Source organism: Emys orbicularis, chromosome 3 (genome assembly GCF_028017835.1).
Source record: "Emys orbicularis isolate rEmyOrb1 chromosome 3, rEmyOrb1.hap1, whole genome shotgun sequence".
In the NCBI taxonomy this organism is placed as follows: domain Eukaryota; kingdom Metazoa; phylum Chordata; order Testudines; family Emydidae; genus Emys; species Emys orbicularis.
Window position 1 is genome coordinate 183,062,965 of NC_088685.1, and position 21,399 is coordinate 183,084,363.

At 42.2% G+C, this 21,399-nt stretch overlaps 1 protein-coding gene across 2 annotated transcripts in view; it reads right to left on the reverse strand.

The window, feature by feature from the left end:
- Nucleotides 1–21,399, reverse strand: part of SPTBN1 (spectrin beta, non-erythrocytic 1) — a 152,048-nt gene that overhangs the window by 69,597 nt on the left and 61,052 nt on the right. For both annotated transcript variants that reach the window (XM_065401235.1, XM_065401236.1), the window contains exons 2-3: nt 6,675–6,826; nt 485–658 (exon numbers count right to left, since the gene is read on the reverse strand). In XM_065401235.1, the coding sequence (XP_065257307.1) occupies nt 485–658; nt 6,675–6,826 (326 nt within the window). The remainder of the gene's footprint in view (nt 1–484; nt 659–6,674; nt 6,827–21,399) is intronic.

Below are 21,399 nucleotides of genomic sequence, written 5' to 3' on the forward strand. Positions count from 1 at the left end.
ATATTAAGATTTAAACAACTTTGTGGCTGTCAAGAGTAGAAAGATAAGAGAAATAAGCTTTATACATTTACACTATGGGTTACAACTCAACTGAAACCTCTACAAATCATTTGCAGTGATTTTAAGTGTTTATACATCATATATTGAAACACCCTGATAATGAAAATAAAATAGTTTATTTTGTTCTCTGTGCCTTGTATTTACCTATGTTTTAAAAAATAGTATCTAAATTATAGACAGAAAACCTAGGCTGACCGTTCTCATTCGCTTCCTGCTATGGATCAGTAGCGCAACTTAGGCATCAATCATGCAAGCTGCTGTCCATTTCTGTAAGCTCCTGAACATGTCCTGCTGAGTACTAAGTACCCTCAGCTCCCCTTGAAGTCAGTCAGGGGCACTTAGCACTTCTCAGGAGGTCCCCAGTAACTTGGAGGATCAGGCCCACTGAGAATAAACATGTAGAACTCAAAAGTAATTTGTTTACCTGGAATCTCAGAATAATGGTCCAAATAAGGCCAAGAGTCAGCCTGTGATTCCCATCCACAATATCATGGGATCCCATGTTTTCTAGATGCACTCTTTGTTCTTTCAGAAACTGGAGGGCTTTATCAACATTCTCCAAACAATGGATGCGCATCCTTCCCTTGGTTGGTTTGGGCTACAAGGCAAAACACAGACAGGGAAAAAAGATATTACTGAAACTGCAAAAAATGTTTCTCAACCACTCAGTCTAAACAGGTGCAGTCATCTACAATTTCCATTCTCCGTCTGGCAATATTATGTATTTGCTCTCCAGATGGGATTTAACGCTGATGACAAAATTAAAAACACAATTCATGATCTGTGGTCACACCCCACTTTTAGGGGCTAAATTTCATCTCAGGCTTTGACCCACATTAATCCCTTTCAATCTGAGGTAAGCATTTCTTCCTTGAGAGAATAGGTTTATTTACTTCTTTCTTTAAATTGTTTCCCTTGTAAAACGCATTTTTAAAAGGATAATGTTGCTGTGTGGTCATCTCTGGCTGAAACATGTATCCAAACCAGTCAGAGGACCAGAGCATCCATCCCCAACCAACCGATGTCTGCTTATGGAAAAAAGTGCCACTGGTTACCACACCCAGAGATGACTGAGGATAATTTGGCCGATTTAAGGAGTGAAAGTGAACATCTTCACTGAGAACGTGATCAAGCCTCTGAAGCAGAAGTGAAGGAAATTTCATTCCACCTCCCAGTCAAAATATGCTGCCACCATCCTCCTTTCATCCTTTTCAATCCACTATCTTCATTTGCTATCTGAAAGACTAGCGATTTTGCTGGGTGTGTATAATGGTATGTTATACTGACACATCCCTTTCTCTACCAGTCAGCCCAGATTTGTTTTTAAAGTAATATTTGCTGCATTGGGGAATATATTAAATAAGCAAGCTCACCAATGCATGAACACAATAAAGAGAAATGATTAACTCCAGAGGACATCTCCTGCCAACATTTAACTCTTTTAAAGGCAGCTCAGATTTGGTCCCTAAACAAACCGATGAGGCACCATGAAAAGGAAATTTCAAAACTTCTTTAACCCTTAAAGACAGGCAGATTTTCTCAAAATAGCAGAATACATTTATTCCAACTGATTTCTTTAAAAGAAAAAAAAGGAAGACAGCAACATGAAAGTAACATTTTTGATCAACGTAACCAGGCAAAACCATGAACGCAATAACATCACTTGAAAGTCAGGTATAAAACAGAATAAAATTAAAGAAACTTTGTTCTGTAGACAAACATTACAGGTGAATATGAAGTTCAGTGCTCACTGACATACCTTTGAGGGTATTCAGACAAAATGCTAATCCACACTGTTTTCTTTGTTTTATTCAGTAAATGTAATTAACTGGCCACTGAAATAGCTCAGGCAAAATCTTTTCTTCAGACTGTACTCAGGAGACAGAAGGTCTCAGCCAGAGTTCTGTTATGTATCCTAGGAACACTGGCCTGAACAACCTCAGTAATAAACATGAAACGCTTTGCTAAAAATTGATATTCTTAAGGACACTGAAGTGTCAGCAGTCACTGGTTTCACTTCAAATTTCTGTGACCACAAGTTCTCTTTTGGGGGCAGCGTGGCCTAAGTCAGCATTAATTCTGATCCAGGGTGTAAATTTCCAGGGACCTGATTCTCACTTACATGATGGCTACTTTACACCACCCTGGCTATGTAACAGGCCCTCAAAGTGGGCATAAATTATATTTCCACTCTGAGGTTTCCACACACTGTCAGAGCAGGGCAAAGAGGCTTTAGTATACACAAGACCTCACATTTACAGTTTACACAAGATGCATGCAGACCTTATTGTGACGCTTCCACGAAAAGTATACTGGTGCTATCCTGAAGATTTCTAACAGGTAATTAAGGACCAGATGCTATTCTCATTCAACTCAGTAGGAGTCGTATCATTTACCTAAATGGGAACAGAACTGGGCTCTAATGTCTCAAGACAATTACAGGGAAAATATCTCATTTGGCTAATAGTGACAGAAATTCCTAAATCAAAACAACATACTCACAGAGGTGTGTTATAGAACAAATTAATTAGTTTCTGAGACTTTATTCCCAAACTACAGTTGAACACACATCCCAAAAATAAGAATACAGGAAATATAACCTTCAAAGAAGGCAAATTATAGGCAAGACTTTCTGACTCCTAAACACAAAGATTTCATGTGAAATACAAGAAGACATAATAAATCTGAATGAGTTAGACCCAGAGGACCACTCAGATTAATAAAATGGACAAATTCCACAGTGTCTAACTGACCCCGACTGCACTTTTTGACTGGCAGGATTCAGCCCAGGGTTTCACTGATGTCTGCCAGTTTAATCTCAGGCACAGAGAATCCATGGTGGAAAGTCCACCAGGAGGCAGGCTGCAGAAGAAGAAACTGTCCACTATCCCTCATTCATCAGAGGGTATTTAGCTCATTCAAACCATTCCTTATCTTCTTTCATTTTATCAAGAACTATATCCTGATCATGAACAAAAATTAAATTAAAAAAAATAGTTCCATACCCCATGTGAGGGGGGTTGGGTGGGGGTGTCATCTCTTCCGGAGACAAACAGAGAGCCTAAGGGATTGGTCATTCCAAGGTTTCCAAAAGCTTTGGGCCAGATTCACATAGGGTAGCTCATTGTGGTGTAAAATACATCTCCCAGAGCAAGCCTGGGCCCTTATATCAGAGAGGATGTTTTTCTCTACGTGGCAAAGGAGAGGCTGCCATTCTTTTCTACTGCCACAATCTCTGCATGGTGGACTTTACACCAGTTTATGCCAGTGTTGGAATCACCTGATTGAAATCTGCTGTGTTTCCAGTTGATAATATATTCATATCTTACAGTGACCATAAAATCCTTTCTACTCCATCAGTAACTAGGGAGAATGTTAAAGAGCAACTATTAGAATTAAATGTTTTAAATCTGCAACACTAGATAACTTGCACACAAAAGTATTACAAGGATCAGGTAAGAAGCTCACTGAATTATTAGTATTGATATTTTAACAATCTTGGAACAATGGGGAAGTTTCACATGACTGGAAAACAGCTATTGCCATACCAATAACTTAAAAGTGGTAAATGGGATGACTTAGGCCAGCTAGCCAGACACTGAGCACAGGCAAATTCATGGATAGGGTAATATGGGATGCAATCACTAAAAAAGTTAAAGGATGGTAGTATAATTAATGCTAATAGTAGACAACCAATTGAACATGAGCTCTCATTGTGATGCTGTAGCTAAGAAGGTGAACGCATGGCTGCATATGCAGGGGAATATCAAGTAGAAGTAGAGACAGGTTTCAGAGTAGCAGCCGTGTTAGTCTGTATCCGCAAAAAGAACAGGAGTACTTGTGGCACCTTAGAGACTAACAAATTTATTAGAGCATAAGCTTTCGTGGGCTACAGCCCAGAGGTGATATTACTTCCATATACATCATTAGAGAGACCATCACAGGAGTACTGTGTTTTTTCTGGCACCCACAGTTCAAAAAGGATGTTGAAAATTTGAAAAAGGTTCTGAAAAAGAGTTACAAGGATGATTTGAGATTTGGTCTGCTTAAATGGCTTGACCTTTGAGCTTTCAGAAATTCTGAAGTAATTATTGAGCAGTTATCTAATTAAAGGAGAAACTGAGCTAAATTCTGTTTTATGCAACATACAATACTTAGCTTTATTTCTCTGTTTGGAAGAAGCTGGTTAACAGTATGTGGAACCAAAATTACTATTTTTTTTTCATCCTGACTGGATTCTTTCCCACTTTGCTCAGTGGGACTTTGGCATGCTGTCTTGTTGCTTCCAAAATCTTGGAATATTCAAGACTTTATGTAATAAGATTTAGACTGAAAACTGGACTGAAAATCATGTCTATTGAAGATTGGAGGGTAGTAAACATTGTACCCATATTTAAAAAAGATACTAGGGTGATCCCAGGAATTATAGACCAGTGAGTCTGACCTTCAGGTAAACAGGATGCAATTATTATTAAAAGAGTTGTTATAACTGAAGTTATTTTGGGTACCTTAATTTTGTGGTTCCCAACTTGAGACACCTCAAAGGTTTTCAGAGGATGGATTGTTAGCAGCACTTTTGGAAAATCAGGACCTTCAGTGATGTATAAATTTGGCACCTGAAGATTGGGGCATTCCAAATCACCACACCTTTTTGAAAATTTAGGCCTCAGTGACTTGCCCAAGGGCAAACAGGAAGTCTTTGACAAGGCACTGAACTGAACTCCGCTCTTCTGCATCCCAGGATAGTGTCCTAACCACTGGACTGTTCTTCCGTGTTGCAGGATGAGGGTAAGAATTTGTAACAGGAGTGTAAGGTTGTTATATATTTTATTGAATGAATATTAATTGAATTTAAAATTTAAAAGTAACAAAGATAGCTTCTGTCTCTAGTTATTCCAGCTGTCCTGACTTTCTAGGTTTGCTCTCTAGATGGTAAGTTTTTTTGAGCAGAGATTGTCTCGATATCTGGGTCTTATGAAGCACTAAACACACTGTGCCAGTGAATAACAAATAAAAAATAAAGGTAATTACAAAGAACAACAGAATTTCAGCAAGTAAGCCACATAAGATGATCATAATAATATACTCTTCATTGTGCGTAACTGTCTCAAGGTTTCATGAATTACCTTATCTATATCCGTGTTTGCAGTGGAAGGCATGCTAGAATGTGCTGTTTAAACAAAGGTTGCTGTACTCACATTCTAAAGCTGAGATAACAATGCTAAAATAAGAATTTGTAGTAGTGTTGCAAACCACTGCAATGCTATTTTAATGGTGATGTAACCCCAGATTTAACATTCTTACTAGGAGAATGCTGCTGGCTTGGCACCATTACTCCCAATATAACTGCATATGTTCTATTTGAATACAACATCCATTTTTCAAACCTTGTGAGAAAAAAAAAAATCACACTGAGAAAGTTGCATGGCTGGTCTGAGTTTCCCCATAGATAAAGTAATATGTGACATCAAAACTCACTTCAGAGCAAATAATTAAACTGAAATTAAGGGGTGAAACTGCGTTGAAGGGTTTGCAGACTTGATACCTGAAATAGTCTAAATTTTACAATAAAGACCAACTCTGATCTCAGCTACACCACCGTAATTGAACATAGTATCTGGAATAAACACTGTTTGCAGTGAGTACATCAAACACTAATACCACACTAAAATAAATTATTCAGCATAAAGGAATTTATTTTGAGCAAAATATAATACACACACATACTAAGTATATTTAACTCCTAGTATAGAATATTGGGACAGTGTACTTATATGCATCTCAGAGTTTATATAATCAAAACAGTATTTGGAAATCCCTATATCAAGTTTTGCCGTACTAACACAGCATTGTGGGGCATATGTCCAATTTTCTATGCAGGGTCTAAACCCATATGGCTTCCATTAATAAGACCAGTTGATAACACTTGATTACACATTTGCAACCACATGTAGCCTTGGATCACAGCTGAAGACCTGTATTCCTTTGATAAGGTTGTTTTAAGAGCAGGGACATCATCAAATGATCTGTGTGGAAAAACTAGTACCCCACCATTCCCCAAAATACACTTCCAATAGTCATACAGCACCACTTCTTACCACTGGAGTTTTATTACACCCAGTCCACAGGGTCAATTTCTTCCCTCAGATACTGACACTCATTTCCCGTTGATGAGAATGAGAACTGCTCACATACATACTTGAGGAAAAAGTGTCACCCAGAGGATTCTAGTTCATGTGGCATACACCCCTAATCAAAGACAGCCACAGCCTGCAAGGTGCTTTCAGAGCCTTCATTGATTCCAATGGGAGTTGAGGCTGCTCAATACCTTCCTGGTAGTGCTCAGCACCTCACATGATAGATGAGACTCTAAAGGTTCTAACTCCTACTGAAGAGAATAGAAAGACACTTCAATGAGAAGTGAATGAAGCCCTTACTTACGTTAAATACAATTTTTAAAAATTGATAGGAAGAGATTTCTTAAAAATATGGGGTGAAATCCTGGCCCCATTGACATTAATGGGAATTTTGCCGCTGACTTCAATGAAGCCAGGATTTCACCTGTGGTTTTAATGAAGAGATGACAAAAAGAATATAAAGATATAGACACTTACAAGTCTTTCTCCTGAAAGAACTTCCAGCAGTTTGATAAGCATCCGTCCATCACGAAGATCAGCGTATAAATCTGTAATTCTACATGATACACGTGCCAAATGTGAATTAACCCACTTTGTGAAAGTCTTCTTCTGAACTGCCTCTCGTTCATCTAGGCAAAGAAATAAGACAGGATTATTCTAAACAAATCAAAGCTTATGCACAGACATAAGATGATGATATTCAAACCCGTGTTCCAATATATTCAAATAAAGAGGCTTGCTAGTGTCTCCAGAGGAGTTATTTTATCAGGACATTTCACAGAAAATCCAACTTTCTTATTTTATAGTATTTTCTGATGAAGTCAAGAGAACTGATTTCATTGGGAATTTTGCCTCAGCAATGTTTGAGAAGTAAATCTGGACTATGGACTTCAGGATTTGGCAGCAGAACCTGTTTCTTAAGACGCGAATAGGTGACTAAAGAATAACCTAAAGAGTGTCTGTGAATTATCCAACTGCCCTGTGCTTTGTTAATCTTGGTTATTTTGCAGCTTTTAGACAACTTCTGCTCTTGATTGCACTGGTGTAAATTCAGAGTAACTTCATTGAAATCCCTGGAGTTACTCAGGATTAACATTGGTGTGAGAGCAGAATTTGGTCCAAAGCCTCTCACTTATTTTATTCCTTCCCCCTCATAATAGCATTTATTTTAGGATTGAAAGATTTCACAAATATTTATGTAAGAGCAGGATGAATTGTTCCAAAACTGCAAGAGTGAAGTTGGCCTGCATTGACATAAAACCATAGAAAAACAGATTTTTTTTCAGCATACATATACCAGGCACTTTCATAACTGTTTGTACAGATAACCGTTGGCAAAAGTCATAGTTCATTTAATGTGTATGCTCACTATAGATTACGTTAATTCAGAAACTCTTAAATAGTAATCTGCTGAGTATCAAATGACTTTTAGCCAGAAAACGCTGCATCATTTGGTCACTCAGGGTCTTAACTGACTTCAGTGGGCTTTGGATCAGGACCTTATTTATCAGGCCTTACACTATGAAAAGAAACCCAGTGATTTCACTGGATTCTGGAAGAGTGATAGGCCCAACTTTTCAAACTTAGGTGTCCAAAGTTAGGTTCCTAAATCCACATTTAGGCACCTAAATAAGAGGCCTGATTTCAAAGGCACTGACCATCTGAAACTCTCATTGACTTTATTGGGATCTGTGGGTACTCAGTGCTTTTGGAAATCAGGCCACTATGATTTAGAAACCTAATTTTAGGCACACACAAAAACTCTGGACACATTATTTTAGATATATGAAATGTTTTTGAAATGTAGGAGGGTTACATTTTCATGCAGAACTGAATCTGTCTGATGTTTCCCATGCTCTCTGGCCTTTTGGAATTTCCCAGGAGGAGCAATGTGCCTGTTTTCCTACAGACAGTGCTTCTCTAGCATGGACAGGTGCATGAATCTGGCATATTCATAGCTAGTTTTACTATATTCTCTTAAAACTAGCTAGAACAGAGTCTGTGCTTTCTAATGAAGTGGCCCACATCCTGTTCACACTGCTTATTACCAATATATATCTTGGTTTTGTATTGCTGACGTTGAGATGTTGTAATAATAATTGGAATGAAATATGCGGTCACAAAGCATTGAGCATTTGGTGGGGAAAAGTTACAACACAATCAGGAGTAGATAGCTCAATGGGGCAAAGGTCTGCTGTCACTGAGCTGCTGATAGCACTCTCTCTCTCCTTTTCAGTCCCAGCATGGGATAGGAGGAAAGAGGAGAAGAAAACTGAAGCCGAGGGGGTAAGAACACAGAAAGTAAAGAAATAAATAGCAATAGAGACGGGGGTGGGTGGGTAAGGGAAGGAAACAGGAAGGAGGAATCTGAAAAGGAGAGAGAGCGCTATCAGCAGCTCAATGACAGTAGATATTTGTTTACTTATATGACCCCTGTCACTACAATATCTCAGTGCCTCCCATGTATTTCTGAATTTATTCTTGCAGTACCTTGTGAGACGGCTAATGCATTGGAACTGACCCTCAAAGGCGTTTGTGTTATATTACACCAATATGTTTTCAACAGCCTGACAGCCCATGGCGCAGTTTGCAGTGGTTCTCTCTTTGTAAAGTACAGTGTTACAATGACATGGCAACACAACAGGAAGTTAGCAGTAACTGAGGCTTGCTTTCTGATACCCTGATAGTAACCAACTCTAGTTTATTACATGCTGCAGACCTTTGCTCCACTGAGCTATCTACTCCTGATTGTGTTGCAACTTTTCCCCACAAAATGCTCAATGCTTTGTGACCACATATTTCATTCCAATTATTATTACAACATCACAACGTCAGCCAAGATATATATCGTTAATAAGCAGTGTGAACAGGATGTGGGCCACTTCATTAGAAAGCACAGACTCTGTTCTAGCAAAGCAATACTACAAAAACAAATATAGAGAGTCAAAAGATGCAGTTTCCCATACCCAAGCTGCTCCTCATTTCCAGCAGCATAATAGCACAGTTTGCTCAATCTTGCACCAAAGGAAAAAATCCCATCATATCTGGCTAGTGGAAATACTAATCTATCCAAATAATAATTTAAATATATTCTTTAGTAACCTTAAACATGCTGTTCAGAACTATTTATAGTGAATTCCTTAGAATGCTTTATCTGCACAGTTGCATGTCTGCTAATTCATGCTTCAAGTCAAAAGTGATTCCTTTTAACTAGCGAGTCACAGAAAACAGTTAGAAAACTAGCAACATTTTACATCTATTAAAAAATTTCCAACAATAATTACCACTTCTCCCTTCCCCATAAAGCTACATAAAAGCTCATTGTGATCCAGATGTGTCCAAAAACACGACATAATGTATATTTATCTAACTACTGTAGTTTCTATATAGCAATGCAACATTAAGAGATGCCTGTTGTATTTACTCTACAGATAGAGAGATACTGGTACAGAATTATAGTTCAGATGTTCAAAGCATTATAGCTTCAAGAAAGCTGTAAAATCTAGTTACTAAGTTATCTGTAATGAAACCTATTAAAATAAACACATGATTATCAGCCATTCTCCAGTCCTCCTTAGGATGCAGGTAAAATGTAATGGATGGTGAAAGCAAACCAGCTGATACCATGTTGTTTTAGCAAGTGGAAATTGAGGAGTCAGACATATGGACTAATCAGGGAAAGGTAAAACAGACTAGGGATGTTATATGAAAAAATATGGTGATACATTGGGCCAGATACTCAGATAGCATAAACCTGTGTTAACTTCAACCACCTGCTGATGATCTGGCCCATTGTCTGGGGAAGGAAAACAGCTGTGTGGGTCAAACAACAATGTATTTCAGTTAATCCATCCCCAGGAAGCCACCTCTGTTTCCTTAAGTAGTGACTATCCAACCCTACCATCCCTCTGATAGATCAGTGGCTGGCTACTCTCTTCCAGTCATGTCCCAATACAGTTGCTGCTCCTCTCCTTTTACCTATTCTCTCTCTCTGTCTTGTCCTTTGTGATTTCCATTATTTCCTTTGCATTGGTATGGGTTGTTTTCTGATTCTTTGTTTCTCCACCCTCCTTTGTCTTGTTTTCACCCCTCTTGCTCGGCTTCCACCCCTTTTCCTCCTACCCCTGGTGGTTCCTTCCGCCTCTCCCCACTGTTTACACTAACTTAAAAATAGAAATGGAGGCAATACAAATTCTAGTCACTGCACCTGTGATGTTTTCAGACATTAAATCTCTCTCTCTAATTTCCATGCTCTAAGTCTTATGTCTCTCCAATCCCTGTACATTCCAGTTATTTGTTATAACCCATATTTGGGTTTGTGGGGTTTTGGGGGGGGGGGGAGGGGAGGGACAGGGAGAGGGGATGTTTCTGTCTTTCTTCCTGCCCACTATGATTGAGCAGTAAGGATGGAAAAATGAGCTTGCCATGGGGAAAGTCAAATTACTGACTGGCCGAATGCATCCACTTGCCTGCACTGAGAAAGCCCTGCTTGATAGTAAATAGCCAGGCTCCCACACAGCCTTGTGGCATGCCACTGACTGCCAGCTTTTCAGGAGAGCCAGCAAATAGGCAATGAAAGATACCCAGGAATGCAGCTCTGCAGCCCTTTCTGGACTCCCACTTTCCTGAGGGCACTCTGTCTGTCTCACCGGGGGCAGCTATGCTGGAAAAATTCAGCTCTGTAATTCTGCACTGATAGTAGCAACAGTGCAAACACCAGAGTAGACAGAGTGCAGGCGTTTTTACCACCACGTCATGTATACCCCCTGTAGTACAGCATCTAATATATACACTTTATACATGTTTTTATATATGTAACTGGAAAACAAGATTAAAACTGTTGATAAATTTATTTGAATGGGGTGTGCCATGTAGTCTTAAAACCTCTACTGACTATTTCTGCTTGGCATTTCACAATGATGGCAGATTTTTGCAACTGATTTCACCATTACCTTCAAACTGATAAACTACAAGTACATTTTTTATTCAGGTCTTTTAAGTTAAAACAGGCACAGAATTAAAGACCATCAATTTTATTTGCATATCTACTTTAAGCCAGGAATTGCACTGACAGCTTAGACAATGCAACAAAGCATGGAAAATAACTAATTGATGCTATATTCATGTATATACTATTACACAAAAGTAAAGTATATTAATGGTAATACACCTTAATAACTAATTATGGGTATTTAATATCAATAGTGGGAAAGGGAACACCATTTATCGTCACTCATGCCTTTTAAGTAAACATTAACAAATGTGACACTTTTGACAAATATCCTTCATATCTTTAAAGAGATATTTTTAGATTTTGAAAAATCTAATTGAAACCAGAGGATATGGGTGGAGCTGCCAATGTCTTCTAGCTTGTGAAAACATTTGTTTCCCAGGGGTAAAGACAAACGAGCATCATGCAAAACATGCACAGCAGGAAAAGGGAAGTAGCTCTTAACAGCTGTATTGATAATACAGACTCCAACTTATCTTGAGGCAACATTAGGAAGGAAATTTCCTGTGGACGGAAACTCCTCTGACAATACGATTAGCAGGTGGACTTGCAGCTCATGCTTAGTGCTTGTAATTTACTGTGGCTGACTTGGTTTAGTTGCTTAGTAAGTAAACAGGAGTTAGGTAATAAACTTTCCTTGACAAACACTCTTCCTTTACAATTTTAGCAACATTCTGAAATATTATGGGTGGGATTTTCAAAGCTGCCAAAGGAATGTGAATGCCCAATTCTCATTAAAATTAAAGGGATTGTAGGATTCTGGATAAAAATTCATGAACCATATTCTGCTGTCAATTACACCGGTGCCATCCTATTGAATTCAATGAACTCAGTGGGCTTGCACCAGTATAATGGAGAATTTGGCTCAGGAGATGAAGTGGGAAGTACGAAAATCCAGCCAACAAGCACAAACATACACAGCCCTCCCCGCAGTGTGCAGAACAGTGATATCAGCACTAGTGATGTAAAAGTTTAACTGGTTAACCGATTAAGGGATAAGCAGTCTTATCGGTTTCGGTTAACAGTTAAACTCTGCTGCTGCACTGGGGGTGGCAGCCAGGAGGGACCCCAGGTGCGAACCCAGCAGCGGAGTCCCAGCCAGGACACCGGCAGCGGGGATCCCCGGGCGCGGGGGCCTGCAGCCGGGGCCCCGCGTAAAACGTACTCCACCCGTAGTTCCCCAGCTAAATGTGTAACCAATACATTTTTAGTCGGTTACATGGTTACTTTTTTTGACCACTATTTACATCCCTAATCAGCACCATTCCTTTAGCACAAAGGCAATCAAATGTTGTGGCTGCAAAGGCTACTTGAACTGGAAGATCGTTTCTAAAAACTCAGTTTAAAGATTGTTTGCCCTCTTCTACATTGACCAATGCTTGTTTTAAAGAGATTGAGCCCAAACCCATTTCAAATTGGGTTTTAAATCTGTTCAGCAAGCACTGTACCCAGCCCAACACAAGCAGAAGAATTTTAGGCCCAGCTTTTTAAAGGTATTTAGATGCTGCTGCACTCAATATTGCAGCACCTAACAGATTTAGGATCCTAAAGCTCATTTTCAAAAGAGTTTTAGGTATTTAGGAGTCAAAATCACATTGACAGTTGATGCCTAAAAGGTATAATCACCACTTAACTGGAAATAGACGCTATGCTCAATCTGATAAACTGCAAAGGGAGGGTTCTAAAATTAACGCAAATGATACAGAAAAAAAGACAAGGAAATTAAACCAGAAAAAGAAACCATGCAAGAAGCATTAAGTGTCTGACTAATACTAGCTGCAGGGTGTTTAACCTACAATCTGGACTAGCAGTATTGTCGGAACATAATGTTCAGACCCGGGGCTGAAGCTTCATTTCAAATCTTCCCTGCTGTGCCCAGGTAATAAACAGTGTATTGTATGTTATACACAACCAGTTATAGACCTGTGCAATACTTCAACCAAGGTGAACGCAGGACACCTTTTCTTTCCTAATTGCGAATGCAACAGCTTCTTTATATTTAAATTTTTTTTTTTACAAGCTGAATATAATTTCTGAAGCTTAAAAATATTTTTTTTTTTACTGTACAGTAAAGAAATATAGACAGTATGCTCTTCCCATCAAACTCTGCTAAATACACTGTCTTAAAGATCAAATTTAGGCTCCTGGCTTTTGCTTACGATATTCAACATCAACAGCTTCCCAGAACTCTTAGAATCGTAAGAATTCAGGTCAACAGTGCAGAGAGGAAAACAGAACTTTCTTTCTCAGACCAATGGTCACTCTATTCTCGGCTTTTCAGGATGCAGGATATTACTCTGGTCTAATGTTTTTACACAGATGCAAAGATATGGAATTCAGCTGCCAATAATAAAGGTGCCACAAGTACTCCTGTTATTTTTTCAATAATAGATGATTTCACAAATTCCAACCATTCCTGAAGATCTTCCTATTAAGGAGGATGCCTGAGAAAACAATGAATGGTTATCTGGACAAGTCTGTTATGATCTGTGCAGATTTTATCGTGAAGAAACATGAACATATTCACTGTGACAATCTACAGCTTTCACTGCTTTATAACTGTAAGAGCCAGTTAATAAATATAATGGGTGAAATTCTGTGCTGCATCCCAGAACTTGCAACCCAGGTGGAGGGCAGATAATGCAGCTTTCAGCCACCTTTGCACCTCCCTATCTTGGGCTGCTCTGGGGCCCTCTGTACAACTTACACAGTTCTGGGCCTGCCCCACAACATACCATCTACACCAGGACCTGTGAAGGGATCTTCGTGGGCAGTCTTATGCCTGACTTCTAGAGTTCCTGTGTAATCCTCCTACAGCTAGAACTGGGGCTTTTAGGGTGCCTTTATGGGGCTACAAGGGGGCCAGAGTGGGGGTGAGGCTCTCACCCAGTATCTTTAACAGCAGCAACAGGTACTGTACAATAATTCTAAGATGGAACAAAAGTGTGTCCTTTAGGGTGGGTTCTCAATCAGAGGTACGTGTACCCCTGGGGTACACAGAGGTCTTCTAGGGGATACTCAACTCATCTAGATCAGTGTTTCTCAACCTCGAGGTTGCAACTCCCAGGGTGGTGGCAAGAGCAAGGCCAGCGTTAGGGGGTGGCAAGCACGGCAATTGCCCGGGGCCTCACGCCACAGGGGGCTCTGTGAAGCTAAGTTACATGCTTCAGCCCTGGGGGGCAGGACTTGGGTTCCAGCCCCACCACCTACAACTCCAGCTTCAAACAAAGCTCACAAGTGAAAAACAGGCTCAAGTATCAGATAAATATGATTATTGTTATTAAAAGCACAGAGAGAATAAAACTCATGAACTCATAATGTCACCTGCTCTAAAACATAAAACTAACTCAAACTAAAATCGTCTGTTATGCTAATGAAGACTAATTTAAAATGTTTAGAATCCACCAAAAGGAAAAAAAAAATGTCATCAAGTGGGAACTAAGATTACTAGACACTATTAGAAAAAGGTCACTATTATGAACACAAAAAACACAGCTTCTCCTAACGTTACTGCATTCTAAAACTGTATCCATATTTCCCTTTAAGAACAAGGCAAATAAAAATGGACAGCAAAAAGTTTCTTGTCTTCTAGCATTGTGCTGGTTTTCCATCTGCTGACAAGATGTTGGTACTGAAAATATGGACTGATAAAAGGATAAAGAAAGGTATTTAACCTGGAAGCCAAAATCCCCAATAAAGACACATGCAAGCTACAAAATAAAAATGAAACGTGAAGAAAGTCAAAGTGAGCATTCCAAGGCTGAGAACATTATGTCATGTATGTGCCATATTTAATAATGCTGGATGAACTTCTAAAATAATGGCCATCTGCTTTATTTTTACTTCAATCTCTCAGGTAGTTTAACACAGCAAAGTGCCGCCAACTGATGTTTTCAATGTAAAACTACTGCACTCAAAAGGGTTATTTTATTACACAAAATAGACTACAGATGAATTTGTTGCATTGGATTAACTCCACTGAAGAAAACGGTGTTATAACCAAGGTTTTACATGCATGTGTTTGAACTTCACCCATTAAAGATTAAAAAGGTAAGAAATTATTCTGCTCACATTGTGTTTGGCCACTGACTTCCATTTGGAGCAGGATCATGCCTCTAGTGTCTCCTCTACTCTACCACAATGGCTTAATGTTCCAAAACTTCAAAACAATGCTGTGTATTTCACAATTCTTCCTCATTTACTGGGAAGCACCAGAGGGAGTTTAAGTCCTATATCACAACACACATATTATAAACAATATATCATATATATAGTTTGATTGCCTAAAATGTCTTAAAATGAGAAAAGGAAAACAGCTGCACAAGGCTATCAGCGTAAAAAACGTTCTGATATTTTCTCTTTGATGTCGCTAAACCTTGCCCAGAAGATAAAATGTTGCATAAAACCATGTTGAGTAGTCAGCCAAGTAGTACAGAGTTTGGGAGGACAGGTATTTTCATAGTCGTTATTTTTGCATAGGGTTGATAACTGTTTGGTGCTAGAATATAAAAAGATGCCATCAGAAGATTGAGAAAGGCAGTATACTACGTACTAGAATGACTATGTCCATATGTGACAATCACTGGGAGGTTTCACATTCCAATAAATGTAACATAAAAGCCATCTGGGGTTAAAAGATTAAACAGAGAGAAAATCTCTGCCTATTTTTATTCTAAAGAGGACAAATCACATAGCAGATTTACAGAGAGGAATATGCTTTGACCTATCCTCACTAGATTGGTTTAAACTATGCGAGTCAGATATTTAACCCTATTTCTGTATTATGGGAACCCATAGTTAAATTATTTGGTATAAATTGAAGAACATCCATTGAAATCCAACTGTCATAATGGAGAATTAAAACCATTTTACACCTTAGGTGACACGCCTGCAAATCTGTATGCCTGTGTTTAGCTTTAAGCACATAAGCTGTCCCATTGACTTCAATGAGACTACTCACATGATTGAAGTTAAGCACAGGCACGAGTATTTGCAGGACTAAGGCCTAGTCAAATTTTTTCCTACCTCCAGAAATTATATCCTGAAAAAAATACTACAGGGACATATAAGTGAAAAGCATCGGGGCTAGAGCACCCACCTCCCTCCTTCACCCCCCCCCCCCCAAAGCCTGTTCAGTGGCATGCAAAGGAGGCACTGGGGGAAGGGGAGGAGCAGGGGCAGGAAGAGGCAGGGGAGGGGCGGAATGGGGTGTGAAGTTCCCTCTCAGATGCAGTTCCTCTCAGTTCCCTCTCAGATGCAGTACTGTTGGTTCTGGTTCCGGTTCCCCACTCCCTCCTTACCTTAATGATGAACTCAGGGCTCAGACATGTCTGTGACTGGGCCTAGATGCAACTAACTGCCCATTTCTATGGCCTGGTCTACACTACGAGTTTAGGTCAACTTTAGCCGCGTTAAATCGAATTAAGCCTGGACACGTTCACACAACGAAGCCCTTTCTTTCGACTTAAAGGGCCCTTTAAACCGGTTTCTGTACTCCACCTCCGACGAGGGGATTAGCGATAAAATTGGCCTTAGGGGGTCGGAATTGGGGTAGTGTGGACGGAATTCGACGTTATTGGCCTCCGGGAGCTATCCCACAGTGCTTCATTGTGACCGCTCTGGACAGCACTCTCAACTCAGATGCACTGGCCAGGTAGACAGGAAAAGCCCCGCGAACGTTTGAATTTCATTTCCTGTTTGCTCAGCGTGGAGAGCACAGGTGACCACGCAGAGCTCATCAGCACAGGTAACCGTGATGGAGTCCCAGGATCGCAAAAGAGCTCCAGCATGGACAGAACGGGAGGTACGGGATCTGCTCGCCATATGGGGAGATGAATCAGTGCTGGCCGAACTCCGAAGCAGTAAACGAAATGGCAAAATATTAGAAAAGGTCTCCAAGGCCATGAAGGAAAGAGGCCATAACAGGGACGCACAGCAGTGCCGCGTGAAAATTAAGGAGCTAAGGCAAGCCTACCACAAAGCCAGAGAAGCAAACGGAAGGTCCAGGGCTGAGCCGCAAACATGCCGCTTCTACGCAGGGAACACACAGGGAAGAGGGTTCGGAAGAGGAGGATGGAGGAGATAGCTCACAGCCGCAAGGAAGCGGAGAAACCTGTTTCCCCAACAGCCAGGATATGTTTGTCACCCTGGACCTGGAACCAGTAACCCCCGAACTCACCGAAGACCCTGAGGGCACACAGGGGACCTCTGGTGAGTGTACCTTTGTAAATATTACACATGGTTTAAAAGCAAGCGTGTTTAATGATTAATGATTAATTTGCCCTGGCAATCGCGGCCAGTACAGCTACTGGAAAAGTCTGTTAAAGTGTATGGGGATGGAGCGGAAATCCTCCAGGGACATCTCCAGAAAGCTCTCCTTCATGTACTCCCAAAGCCTTTGCAAAAGGTTTCTGGGGAGGGCTGCCTTATCCCGTCCGCCATGGTAGGACACTTTACCACGCCAGGCCAATAGCACGTAGTCTGGAATCATTGCATAACAAAGCATGGCAGCGTATGGTCCCGGTGTTTGCTGGCATGCAGACAACATCCATTCCTGATCGCTCTTTGTTATCCTCAGGAGAGTGATATCATTCACGTTCACCTGGTTGAAATGGGGCAATTTTATTAAGGGGACATTCAGAGGTGCCCCTTCCTGCTCTGCTGAACAGAAATATTCCCCGCTGTTAGCCACGCGGTGGGGGGAGGGGTGAAGTGATCATCCCAGAGAATTGGGTGTGGGGGAGGGGAATTAGTTGGGTTTGTGCTGCATGTTAACCCTGAAACCGCAGCCCCTCCTTTTACATTGCAAACCCATTTTAAATGGCCAACCCAACGGGTGCTTGGTATGGGAAATGAGAGCACTACTGTTTGAAACCATTCCCACATGTTAAGAAGGTTAAAAAAAGCCAAAAGACTGTGTCTTACCATGGCTGCCTGCAAGCTGAAATCTGTGGCCTGGCACTGCGCGAGTAATCTCTCACACCAAACCGGCAGGCCCTCAATATAAGAGGAAAAATGCGACCTTGTAACGAAAGCACATGTGCTGTGTAATGTGAACAGCAAAATTTAAAGTGAAAGAGTGTACCTATTGTTCTCTAAAATGTGTCTTTTTTAACCACCTCTCCCTTCTCCTCCACCAGCTGCAAATGTTTCTCCTTCACAGAGGCTAGTGAAGATTAGAAGGAGAAAGCGAAGGACACGTGATGACATGTTTACAGAACTACAGATGTCCTCCCACGCTGACAGAGCACAGCAGAATGCGTGGAGGCAGTCAGTGACTGATTATAGAAAAGCCCAATATGAACGAGAGGAGAGGTGGCGTGCTGAATCGCAGGATGAACAGAGCAAGTTGCGGGCTGAAGATGATAGGTGGCGTCAGCTTGCAGACAGAAGGCAAGAGTCGATGCTCCGGCTGCTGGAGCATCAAACTGATATGCTCCAGCGTATGGTTGAGCTGCAGGAAAGGCAGCAGGAGCAGAGACCGCCGCTACAGCCCCTCTGTAACCAACAGCCCTCCTCCCCAAGTTCCATAGCCTCCTCACCCAGACGCCCAAGAACACGGTGGGGGGGCCTCCGGCCACCCAGTCACTCCACCCCAGATGATTGCCCTAGCATCAGAAGGCTTGCCTTCAATAAGAGTTAAAGTTTTAAACTGCAGTGTGTCCTTTTCCTTCCCTCCTCCCCCACCCATCCTGGGGGCTACCTTTGCAATTATCCCCCTAGTTGTGTGATGAATTAATAAAGAATGCATGAATGTGAAGTAACAATGACTTTATTGCCTCTGCAAGTGGTGCTCGAAGGGGGGAGGGTAGGGGAGGGTGGGGTGGTTGGTTTACAGGGAAGTAGAGTTAACCGGGTGGGGGGGGAGGGGCGGAGGGTTCTTCAAGGAGAAACAAACAGAAGTTTCACACCGTAGCCTGGCCAGTCACAAAACTCATTTTCAAAGCTTCTCTGATGCGCACCGCGCCATGCTGTGCTCCTCTAACCGCCCTGGTGTCTGGCTGCGCGTAATCAGCGGCCAGGCGATTTGCCTCAACCTCCCACCCCGCCATAAAGGTCTCCCCCTTACTCTCACAGATATTGTGGAGCGCACAGCAAGCAGCAATAACAATGGGGATATTCTTTTCGCTAAGGTCTGAGCGAGTCAGTAAGCTGCGCCAGCGCGCTTTTAAACGCCCAAATGCACATTCCACCACCATTCGGCACTTGCTCAGCCTGTAGTTGAACAGGTCCTGACTACTGTCCAGGCTGCCTGTGTACGGCTTCATGAGCCATGGCATTAAGGGGTAGGCTGGGTCCCCAAGGATAGGCATTTCAACATCCCCAACGGTTATTTTCTGGTCCGGGAAGAAAGTCCCTTCCTCCAGCTTTCGAAACAGAGCAGAGTGCCTGAAGACGCGAGCATCGTGTACCCTTCCCTGCCAGCCCACGTTGATGTTGGTGAAACGTCCCTTGTGATCCACCAGGGCTTGCAGCAGCATTGAAAAGTACCCCTTGCGGTTTATGTACTCGGTGGCTTGGTGCTCCGGTGCCAAGATAGGGATATGGGTTCCATCTATGGCCCCACCACAGTTTGGGAATCCCATTGCAGCAAAGCCATCCACTATGGCCTGCACGTTTCCCAGAGTCACTACCCTTGATATCACCAGGTCTCTCATTGCCCTGGCAACTTGGATCACAGCAGCCCCCACAGTAGATTTGCCCACTCCAAATTGATTCCCGACTGACCGGTAGCTGTCTGGCGTTGCAAGCTTCCACAGGGCTATTGCCACTCGCTTCTCAACTGTGAGGGCTGCTCTCATCCTGGTATTCTGGCGCTTCAGGGCAGGGGAAAGCAAGTCACAAAGTTCCATGAAAGTGCCCTTACGCATGCAAAAGTTTCGCAGCCACTGGGAATCATCCCACACCTGCAGCACGATGCGGTCCCACCAGTCTGTGCTTGTTTCCCGGGCCCAGAATCGGCGTTCCACGGCATCAACCTGCCCCAGGAACACCATGATTTCCAAATTGCTGGGGCCTGTGCCTTGTGAGAGGTCTATGTCCATGTCCATTTCCTCATCACTCTCGTGGCCGCGCTGCAATCGCCTCCTCGGCTGGTCCTGGTTTTGCTTTGGCATGTCCTGGCTCTGCATATACTCCAGGACAATGCGCGTGGTGTTCATAGTGCTCATAATTGCCGCGGTGATCTGAGCGGGCTCCATGATCCCAGTGCTAGCTATGGCGTCTGGTCTGAAAAAAGGCGCGAAACTAGTATCTGACGGACCAGGGGAAGGAGGGAGGGAGGGAGGGAGGGGCAAGTGACGACATGGCGTACAGGTACAGGGAATTAAAATCAACAAAGGTGGCTGTGCATCAGGGAGAAACACAAACAACTGTCACACAGAATGGCCCCCCCCAAAGATTCAACTCAAAAGCCTGGGTTTAGCAGGCCGTTGATTTCACGGAGGGAGGGGGGAAGCAAATGAATACAGAACAAATCTATTTTTTACATCTTAAGACGACGGTGCAGCATGACTGATAGCCCTTGGCATCTTCTGAGTGCTTGGCAGCAAATACTGGGCGCTTGGCAGTTATGACGACGATGGCCTTCAGGCCTATTGCACGATCTGCTGCTCAGGGAAGACTCTGCTAATGTGCAATGATCCAACAGGGCGCTTGGCAGAAAATGGCATACTACGACTGATAGCCATCATCGTCATTGTGAAGGCAGCAGAATATGACTGGGGGGATGGGGGACTGGGGGACATACGGAGTTCCAGCCACTGCTGTACGACGAAGACGGTTACCAGTCGTAATAAACCATCTACTGCCAAAAGGCAAAAGGCAAGGGCTGGTGCAATGGAGCCCTACGGCTGCCAGCCCCACAGCTGCCAGCACCCAGATCGCCGATGAAGGCTACCAGTCATGCTGCACCGTCTACCGCCAAAAGGCAGTTAGCTGCTGCTGCTGTGTAGCAATGCAGTCCCACGTCTGCCGGCACCCAGATGACATATGGTGACGGTGAGCTGAGCTGAGCGGGCTCCATGCTTGCCGTGGTATGTTGTCTGCACAGGTAACCCAGGTAAAAAGGCGCGAATCTATTGTCTGCCGTTGCTCTGACGGAGGGGGAGGGGCCTGACGACATGTACCCAGAACCCCTCGCGACACTGTTTTGCATCATTCGGGCATTGGGATCTCAACCCAGAATTCCAA